General features: G+C 35.3%; 1 protein-coding gene across 1 annotated transcript in view; it reads left to right on the top strand.

Moving 5' to 3' along the window:
* Positions 1-4,045: 4,045 nt before the first annotated feature.
* Positions 4,046-10,942, top strand: part of LOC101889035 (centaurin-gamma-1A) — a 575,535-nt gene continuing 568,638 nt past the window's right edge. The window contains exon 1 of the mRNA XM_059130016.1: positions 4,046-4,887. Within this exon, the coding sequence (XP_058985999.1) occupies positions 4,365-4,887 (523 nt within the window). The 5' untranslated portion in view covers positions 4,046-4,364. The remainder of the gene's footprint in view (positions 4,888-10,942) is intronic.

The raw sequence follows: 10,942 nt of genomic DNA, 5'->3' as shown, positions 1-10,942 counted from the left end.
AAAATGTTAATATGAGTTGTTGTTGATGATACGAGCAAGTGTAAGAGGGAGAGAGAGAGTGAGAGGTTGGTGAATGTTACAAGTGCCAAATGTTGTAATCTTGTGGTGATTGCTCCCTTTTGTTTTGTGTGTGCGAGTGTTTGTATGTATGTGCACTGTTTGGTTGTTTACTGTGTCATCATCAATCAAAATTCTTGTTGTGTAGAAGAAACGGTGGCAAAAACCATCCAATTTTTCCATTTATTTTAACAGATGAAATGCATGTAATTATTTATAAATATTTTAATGTATCTCCCTCTCTCTTGAAAGAATTTTCTTTTTTCTGAGCTATGCTGTTTGTTTATTATGCAAATTATTTTCGGTACATAACGTTAATTGTGATTCAATTAAATTCCAATGGAGAAACAAGTATTACAGCGCCGCACAGTGGCATTTGACTTCTTAGTGATCATGAGAAGGAATATAATTTAATATGAATAACCTGTGCAAAAAACAGAGCAAAAAAATCAAAAAAAAAAAAAAAATGTTGGATGAATTGGTCTAATTGGAATTTACTGTGACAGTTGAAGTTTCTCTTTACGCATAATTTTTTTACGCATAATTTGTTAAACCCGGACTTTCGGTCAAAAATCTGGGGTCCTTCTCCCCAAATAAATAGTTTCCCGGAATCAGGGTAAAAGTACCTACCTCTAGAAAAAAATTTCGAAAAAAAATCGAAGAGTTTTTACTATACTAAAGTTGTTTCTGTAACTTCTAAAATAGCCCAGAATCTTCAAATGTATTGAAAATGTACCAAACAATTTATGAAAGTCTAAGACAAGTCCAGATGTAAGATTTGGTATAACAACTTGGTAGACATAATTTTAGTCAGAACTTGATGATGCAAAATGTTATGTGATAAAGCTAATTTTACAAACGTAACATGATGGTTGGAGTAACATCTACATTAAACGGAGCTAAGTCGCCCATTAAGCTTAGAGGGATTCCAGGCAATTGGAACATCTTTGGTAATGAATCACCAGACGAATTGAGCCACTTCTTCCGAGTGATGTATAAACATAAATCCTGCAGGTTTCAGCAAAACTACCTGAAAGAAAGGGGTTACATGCCAGTTACAAGATCTGTTGAAGAAAGCAAAAAAGCTATTGCTCTCAGGAGAGCATTCCAGTTATCAAAAACATTTCCTTGACTGGATTCTGGCAATTCAAGTTTTAAACTCTGGTCAGACCTATTCTCATAGATTCCATACCGCAACGTTGAATAGAGTAGGCCTTTAACAAGTTGTTTTGGGGACCAGTTTAAAATTTGATGATAGAAAAGTAAAGCAAAAGCATAGTGAGAGCGTAAGAGCTTCAGAATAGTCTTTCATTTCAAATTTTGACATAATCTATACAACATTTCGGCCTATATCTCAAGAATAAATACTTCAATGTCTATGTAAACATGAGCTTCAACATATCCTCACAAAAAAGGCGTTAAATAGCACGATCTAGGCTGCCAATTAACCGATCTCGAACGTGAAATAAAATATTCACCGAACTTGCTTCTCAATAATTCCATAGTTCCGCGTTGCATGTGTCTCCATCTTGTTGAACGACATGTCATGCAAGACAAGCACTTGCATTTTGGGCAACAAAAATTTGAATACCTTCTCACAATTGTGCATCTCTAAAAAAGTACGGCTCAATAATGCTATCAGCCCATAAACTACACAAAACGTTGACTGATCCTTACTGTAAAATCGACAATTCTACCTATTTTAGTACCAATTGGGCTATAAATGAGTTTCGTCGCTGAAAACAAATTTTTCGTTTAAAGAGGTTGATCTTCAGATAACTTTCCAGGGGCTCATTCACTATCATCTTCGTTCGTTCGGCTTCAATTCCTCCACCACCTGCATTTTGAAAGAATTCACACTTAAAGTCTTCCTTAAAATTGTTATAGAGTTTGGATTCCAGGGCATAGCAACATAGTGGGAAATGAAGTGACTGATGAATTAGCTCGAGGGGGTTGCCAATGGATTGATCTATCGATAAGCTATTATGCCAGCTGTTCGGAAACCGGTTGCAGAATATCTGAGGTCACCTGACCGATAATCTCGAGAAGAACAATAAGCTTCCTTCTATAATTTCGTATATCTGATCTAACAATCGCGGTAAGCATATTTATTGACCACTGCAATATTAGGTATCTGATCACAAAATGGGATAAAATTGTTCCGGACTACTGTAGACTATGTGAAGATGAGACACGATTGAACACCTACTATGGGGATGTCTCATGCTATCCAACAAAAGACATAGACTATTTGACAAGTATCCAGACAATCATCTACAAGTTTGCGAAAAGCATTCCCTGCCTTTCCCACATTGCTAACTATACTTCTCCCAATAAACCCTTCCTTGCTTTTTCTCGTCGGTAATATTGATAAGAAGAACAAGCTCCCAGTTATTATTAAGTAGGTCTGATCTAGGTATATTGATTGACCACTACAGTATCTGATATGTGACTTCTGGAAGTGATAACAGTGTTCCTGGCTACCATATATTATGTGACGAAACTTCAAGACGATAGAACATCTACTATGAAGATGTTCCATGCTATCCACCTTGATACACAGGCTATTTGGCAACTGTTCAGACGTAGATACCATCATCATCTATAAGTTTGCTAAAACCATTCCCTGCTGCGCAGCCCACCATGCAGCTTCATTCAATTCCATCGCAGAAGATGAGCGGTTTATGCATGTCAGTCAGTCTGTCCATGTATTCTTGTGAACAAAATGCAGGTCGCATTTATTGTCCAATTCTGATGAAAATTTCCAAACAATGTTTGTTTGGCATAAGGACGAACCCAATTGAAATTGGTGATAATCGGATCAGATTTAGATATAGCTCCCATATATCTTTAACCGATTTCGGGTTAATTGTGCACCAAATGGCCAATAAAAGTCCAAATGACCTGAATTTTAAGTAGGCCTGATCCCACTGAATTCATTCTAGAAGCAGGTACTGGGAGAAAATCGCTTCAGATGTAGCTATAGCCCCCATATATATGTTTCATCCAATTTGGGGTTTAAAGTCTCTCACTTGCACTCTCTCATATGCACTCCACAAGAATGATAATTGGTGCCGGGCATCAGATACTGTTCGAATATACCTCTGTCAAATTTATAGTTCTCATATATATCTTCAACCGATTTCGGGTTAATTCTGCACCAAATGACCAATATCTTTCAAAGAGTCCTGAATTTTAATACATCCGAAAAATGGAGAAGATCGGTTCAGATATAGCTATAGCTCCCATATATATGTTTCATCCGATTTGGTGTTTAAGTCTCTCACATTCGTAATGTGCATTCCACAGCAATGATAATTGGTACCGGTCATCAGATACTGCTCGAAAATACCTCTTTAAAATTTTATCCAGATTGGTTCAGATTTGGATATAGCTCCCATATATATTTCCCCACCGATTTCGGGTTAATTGTACACCAAATGGCCAATATCTGTCAAAAATTTGGAGAAAATCGGTTCAGATATAGGTATAGCTCATATACATATATCTCATCCGATTTGGTGTTTAAGTCTGTCACTCAACTCCGATATAAATTTTTTTTAAAAAATCCTTCTCGAAGCTCTTTATACCAATGCTATTTAGTATAGAAGATAAAAATGTCTCCGTCAAATTTAGTGAAAATCGATTCAGAATTGGATATGCCTCCCATATGTTAGTTTCCTGTGAAACCAAACTATAACTGATCTAAAGCCAAACGTTGATAGGGGTATGATCTACTTCAAATAAATTCTTTTGTTACGGTAGCTCTAATAAATATGCATAGTGGTGGTGGGTATTATATAGACGGCTCCGCCCGACTTTTGACTTTTCCTTACTGGTTTATTATTGTAGTATCTCATGATCATCATCAAAATCATAACTTCCAAAAATTTCATTTGCAAAATGAATTCACGTTTTATTATTTCTCATATTTCCCCCCTTTCTCTGGCAGATCATTAATTTTCTCCGCATTTTTTTCTCATTTCAGGTTTTTACCAAAAATAAAAAGATGCTGTAGGCGTTCCAAATTGTGTGTCAAGTCTAAACCAAAGAAATGGTGTCTCCAAATTTTATCATTTTAATGTTTTGTGTGTTTCTATGTTTGAAATAAAAATAGGCGAATAAGAAAAAGAGTAACGAAAGTGAAGAAAATTACCAGTTGTGTGTTTTGAAAAAAAGAAGCAAGTCTGTCAATAAAAAGTTTTTCGAAAAAAGTCATATCGTTGTGCGTTGCCTGAAGTGTTGTTTTGTTGTAATAAAATTGTAAAAAAAGCTAAAAAATAAAAGTCACATAAAATTTCCCAAACATGAATAATTATCAAAATCAAACACCACCAGCGGTGTTGAGAAACCATCATCAGCAGCAACACCACAACAATCATCATTTCTCATCGTCATCGGTGGCGGCGGCAGCGACCTCAACGACGGCTGTGGTGCAACAGCATCATTTTACCACACCTGCCAATGCGGCATCGGTGGTGGTGCATCATCATCCACATCACCAGCAACCAGCAGCATCAGTACCACTGCCACCAACAGCCGTGGCAACAACTCATCTAACACCACAGCAACATCTTCAACAACACCATCATCAACCGCAGGCGCTTCATCATTCTCATGCTCATCAGCCGCTGCCATCTGTGCCAGTATCGGCACCACCAGCCCCACCACAACCTTTAATTAGTAACTCTTTGGCAATACGTCAAGAAATTCAACGTTTCGAAAGTGTTCATCCATCGATCTATGCCATCTACGACTTAATCGATTTGCTACCCATAACGGATGCCCAGATCGCTCAACAAATAAGGGATCATGTTGTTTGCATTGAAGGTGAGTAAGTAGCTTAAATATATGTATATGTGTATGAATGCTTGTAATTGTTTTCATTTGTTTTCGTTTTTATAGTTATTGTTGTTGCTGCCAGCCAATAATGGTGGCATAACACCATTTGAATGTGTGGTTTTAATTTGATTAGCCATTTTTCTCTAATGTGTCTAATGTGTTATTGATAGCCAGGTACAGGTTATTAAATGACAATGTGGATTTCATTACGCCCCCGCAATACAGACAGACAACAGCAATTGTTGATGGGGGGCTCAAGAAAAGTTGGGAATATTTACATTTAAAAGCAATTAAGGCGATCCAAGGCATCAGCAAGACTCGGGTGTTACTTTCGTAGCAGTAGCAATTGTACCAACAATTGGTCAGTGGAAAAGTTCTATTTCCTTTTCCTTTAAAAACAAAATATCCAAGGATATAACTTCATTATTAATTTTCTGGCACCAACTTTTAGAGAAGTCGCATTAAGATGCCTTGGATTTAACAGCCTTGTCGTCTGTAATATTTGTCTCCTTAAATGAAGACCTCATCAGCAGAAAAGGTACCAACGGTGTGTCAATGGACAAATTATTCTACTTTTTTTGAAAAACTATCTATCCAAGGAGATTGTTTCACTTCTGGTTTTCTGATATCAAATTTTGAGGAAGTCGGAATGCCCGATTTTTTAGCGACATTATTCACCTGAATTATTTCAAATTTGGTATTTGAAGTTTGTAATGGATACTATAGCCTAAGACAGAAAGTTCGCGATGGATACTACAGCCTATGACAGATAATTATCTGTGCAGGTCCACGCTTTCGTATAGCCCCAATATATTCGGTATTTTGATGATTTTAGCAATATTATGCTTCCGATCCGGAGATACCACCCGCCAATTGTGTGAAAGGCTATGCCACGACGAAGCCTGAAAAAATTTGCGGAAAAAAATACCATATTGAAGTCAGCCTCTAAGTGCTTCAAACCGGCTTTACTGCGCCCAGCAGTGACTTCGCCGCTTTTATTTTGGCATGTGGCTTCCAACGGGGCAGAAGCTATGCAGACTACTAAGAAGGCTGCTATGGCTTCAGATCCGGAGATACCATCCTCCAATTCTGGGGAAGGCTAGGCTACGACGAATTCTAAAAAAATCTGCGAGAAAGAAGAACAATCGAAGTCAGCCTCTGAATGGTTCAAACCGGCTTTACCGCGCCCAGCAGTGACTTCGCCAATCTCTTCTACCGTTACAGTGTTGAAGTTGAAGAAACCGAAGTGCAGGGTAAAGTTTGCCAAGAAGGTGGTCACCACGTGCAGGCAGAAAAACGAACCGTCTACGGAAGAGCCAACTTCGTCAAGTCTGCCTCTATGTGCTTCCAACCGTTTCTACCGAGCCCAGCTGTGTCTGCGCCATCTTCTCCTACCTCAACAATGTTTAAGGTGAAGAAACCGAAGTGCAGGAGAAAAACGAGCCGTGTACAGAAGAGCCAACTTCATCAAAGCAAGCGGCTCTAAAGGCGACTAAATCCACTTCAAAGCCAGTGGCGGTGGAGAAGGGAGGATGAGGTCAACTGAGGGATAACAACCCTATGCGAAGAAAGAAGCGGCTCCAAATGCGACTAAATCCAATTCGCAGCCATTGGCAGGCTAATTCATCTTTATCACCAATTCATTCTAGGATGAAGCAGCTGCCGACTTCAGTGTAGGTGTACATTCTGTAGCCTAGCCTAACCTAACCGAAAGTTGGAATGCTCTTTTCAGGTAGAACTTTTTTATGTAGGCTGGAGAGGTTCCTTAGATGTTTGGATAACTTGTCGTCAATTATAATCAGCACCAGTAGTTCCCATTCAAAACCTCTGGTGATCCTGTGATTAAAAATTGTTCCTTATCCATGGTTTCCATCAATAAAGCTGTCGTCATAAGTTTTTGAAGGGACTGTGGGCAACTGTGTCGTTATATGGACCTGCTTAAGTTAAGAGACCAGCACCTGGACTGGATTGAAAGATCACAGGCTCTTGTATCGAACTACTAACCAAATTTTTTGATTTTAAATTTGCATTTATCAACAAAAACCATTAGACCTTCTACCTTTCGCAACTTGTAAAGGGGTGAGAAATCAGTCTTGCCCTCTTGCTGCAACGTTGAGATTTTTTGGAAACCTTTTTAAGACTCCGGTATACTAGCCCAGATTTTTTACTTCTTCATTATTTCGATGTTAAATTCCTTTCTTTAAGATTGAACAACTACATTCTTGCTGGCAATTCTGGCTGGCAATTCGATTCGCGAAAGGTTATTTAAATTCGCATATATCCACCTCCAGCAGCTTGCGAAGAGGCGGGCTATCAGATTCGACTTTTTGAAAGACTCAGATATTTTTTTGGGGAAAACCTTCCTAATAATCAGCAACATTAGACCTGATTCCTACTTCTCAATTGTTTTATTCACAAAATTCTCTCTCTCTCTCTCTATCTCTCTCTCTCTTTAAATTTGAAAGTATTTTGCCAATTCATTTAATGTTTACTTCCCTCGCCCTGTGTAAATTTTTAATGACCTTGCAGCAATTATGCTTTTGCAAATATTTCCTTTATGTGACTTCTTCCTCCTCCTCGTCTCATTCCCATTTGAAATTCCGCATACATTTTTGTGTTTGACTTTATAATTATCGTCTACATCTCGAAAACAGTATCGGAGGCATCATTCATTCACTTTGGCGCAGTTTCTGTTGGGTTTTTTTTTCATCTTCAACGCATAAATTTCAGAAGCCAATATTATTCTTCGACGCCTTCGTCTCAGTCGTCAGCGTAGTTTGTTTTGTAGTAGATATTATTGCGTTGCAGTTTTTGCTTTCGTCGTCGACTTGACTTCTAATGTATGTTGTTGATAAATCTCTTTTTGCCTTTGCAACGTTAAGACTCCATTTAATTCCCCACACAAGCGTCGCGTCGGCATCGACATCGCCTCGGCAAACAAACAATTTTGCCGGGAATCAGCAGCTAAAGTTTTTCATAGCGCCACATTGACTTGTGCCGCCGGATGATGGCTGCCGAATTTGGCCCCCAAAAACAACAAAAACTAAAACTCACAACTTTTTGTGTTTACATTTTCCTAGTAGCAATTTTTGTTCTGTTTTGTTGTTTCAAGGAAAGAAGACATTCAAAATAAATATATTTTTAGTTTGTTTTTCAAGTTGATTTTTTTGGGGAGTAAAACGATTTTCCCAAAAACTGGCAATGGCAGGATATTGTCTTGATTCGAAGGTAAAGTTTTTTAAGTCAGAATATCTAAATTAATGAAGACAATGCCTTGGAAATCTGTGGAACTCCGCATTGGTTTGATGGACAATTAGAAGTGATTTGCAAATCGAGAAGCTTTCAAAAAAAATAATTTTATTTTTTTTTTAATTTTTTTTAAGGAACTCCAGATAATTTTGATGGCCATTTAAAAGTGAAATACAAATCGAGAGTATTTAAAAAATATTCTTCATTTTTTTGTTGTTTTTTTTTAATAAAATCTTGATTATATGATATACTTATGATTATAATTATTAATTACAACAAAATCAAATTGAAAGTTAATCAATTTTAAAATATTGCAATTTTTGTGGTGAGCAAAAATCTATTGTTAAAAGATATTTCAAATACATTTTATTGTTGTCTTCTCATAAATTTCCATCCCAAGTAGTTTCAACCAAACAGACTCATGTATTGCTGTTGCTTTGTCATGAACTCAGCTTCTGTTGAAGATAATGCCACAGTTTTTTGCAATTTTTGTGGACCAGGATATTGCTGCTGATCGGTCGTCCAAATTTCCAGCCCAATCTGCATCGCAATAACCAGTAAAATTTTCTTCCAAAGTTTCCTTGTTCAACAAATTCATTCAGATAACGCTCTACAAAATCGGCTCAGGATATTCAGAGCATAGTATATATCCTTAAGAAAATAATTTTAAAAAATTTTGGATTTTTCTAAAAATATTTTTTAACTATTTTTAGAAAAATCCAAAAATACACACTTTTATATTTTTATAATCCTTAAATAAATATTATTAGAAACTTTTCAAAAAAAACAAGTTTTTTTATTTTTAAAAATCCTTAAAGAAATATTTTTAAAAAATTCTTAAAAATCCACGTTAAATAATATATTTTTATATTTTTATAAAATCCAAAAATTCACATTTTTAGAATCCTTAAGTAAAATTTTTTAAAAACTTCACAAAAAAAAACAATTTTTTATATTTTTAAAAATCCTTAAAGAAATATTTTTAAAGAATTCTTAAAAATCCACGTTTTTAAATTTTTAGAAATCCTTAAAGAAATATTTTTAAAAGATTTCAAAAATCCAAGTTTTATATTTTTAAAAATTCTTAGAGAAATATAAATATAAAATTATTAAAAATCCACGTTTTTATTTTTTAAAACATCCTTAAAAAATTGTTAAAAATCCTTGAAGAAATATTTTTAAAAATCCTTGAAGAAATGTTTTAAAAAAGATCTAAAAATGCACCTTTTTATATTTTTAAAATCCTTAAAGAAATATTTTTTAAAAAATCTTTAAATCCATATTTTTATATATTTAAAATACTTATTTTTTTAAACCCTCGATTATTTTTTTTTTGTTGGTCTTATTGTCCTCGCAAAAATATTTTTTTGTATACCCTCAGCTATATAGCTACAGGGGATATATATCCTTTGATACGGTCAAAACGTGCCTAGTCGAAATAAGGGTTTTAGACTCTAGGTCTCTTTAGACCAAATCCATTTCAGGACATTTGGAGTCATCCTAGCGATGCCCGTCCGTCCGTCTGTCTGTCTGGCTGGCTTGCTGTTGCGCACGATAACTCTCGAGTACCCGATTTGGTCCAAACTTGGTACATCGTAATATTTTTGTCAAACTTAGATCGAGTTCAGCGTTGAGCAATATCAATCCATTCCTTTTAGTTCCTTACCCACAAAAGATCGAAATTTTCAAAAAAATATATTTTCTGCACAGAAAGAGAAATAATAATCCGATTTAGCTTTAACTTTGCAAATCCTAATATTTGTGTCAGTTCTAGGCCAGGTGCGAAATTGGACAATATCAGTCCACTCCATCAAGCACCTCCCCCACAAAGGGTCAAAATTTTGAATAATTACAACTCCTATAAAAGGTGATATAAGAGTCCGATTGTTGATTGAATTTCACTCATGCCAATAATTTTATTAACCCAAGGTCTGGTGTTAAGATGGAACACATCGGTACACTCATTCTGGTACCTCCCCCACAAAGGGCCAAACACTTTGAATATCTATGAAAATCATAAGACGCGAAATTAACATGCGATTTCATTCAAACTTGGCATACCTCAATATTTCTATCAACACAAGATCTGTTATAAAGATGGTAAAGATTGGACCATTTCTTCTTGTACCTCCCCCACAAAGGTTCAAAGTTTTGAGTAACCAAATCGATTATAAAATCCGTAATAAGAATCCGGTTTTCTTCATATTTCACACATCTCATTATTTCTACTTAATACAAGATCTTTCCCCCATGTTTATATATCTGTTATCTCACGCATATTTCCACATTTCCCTATAAAGTATAGGAACATACCACACATAAAGTGTAGGAAGTAGACGATATAGTCCAAATAAGACACGTTGTAATACTTACCTCTCCTAATCATAACTCAAGGCTGAGGGTATACATCTATTCTAATGTAGTTTAATAACTAAAAATCAGAAAGGTTTTTTTTTATTTTATTTTCTTTTATTTATATTTAAGAAAAATCCTTGAAAAATGTATTTAAATAATCCAAAGTTTTTAAATTTTCAGAAAATAACTTGGAAAAACATTGGGAAAATAACGTTGGGAAAAAATACAAAAATGTATTTATTTAAATTAAAAACAATATTTTAAAAGTTTTATTTTAAACAATCAACTTTTTTGGTCTTATAGTCTTTGGAAATATATTTGTAAAAAAATATGAGTTTTGTTGTGTTTTTTTTTTTTTTGGATTCTTTTTGAAATATCCACAGTTATATATATTTAAGAGCAATCCTTGAAAAATTATTTTCCAATAATCCAAGTTTTT

The sequence above is a fragment of the Musca domestica genome, unplaced genomic scaffold (genome assembly GCF_030504385.1).
Source record: "Musca domestica strain aabys unplaced genomic scaffold, Musca_domestica.polishedcontigs.V.1.1 7, whole genome shotgun sequence".
NCBI lineage: Eukaryota > Metazoa > Arthropoda > Insecta > Diptera > Muscidae > Musca > Musca domestica.
Note: the sequence above shows the minus strand (reverse complement) of the source record. Positions and strands in the feature narration are given on the sequence as shown.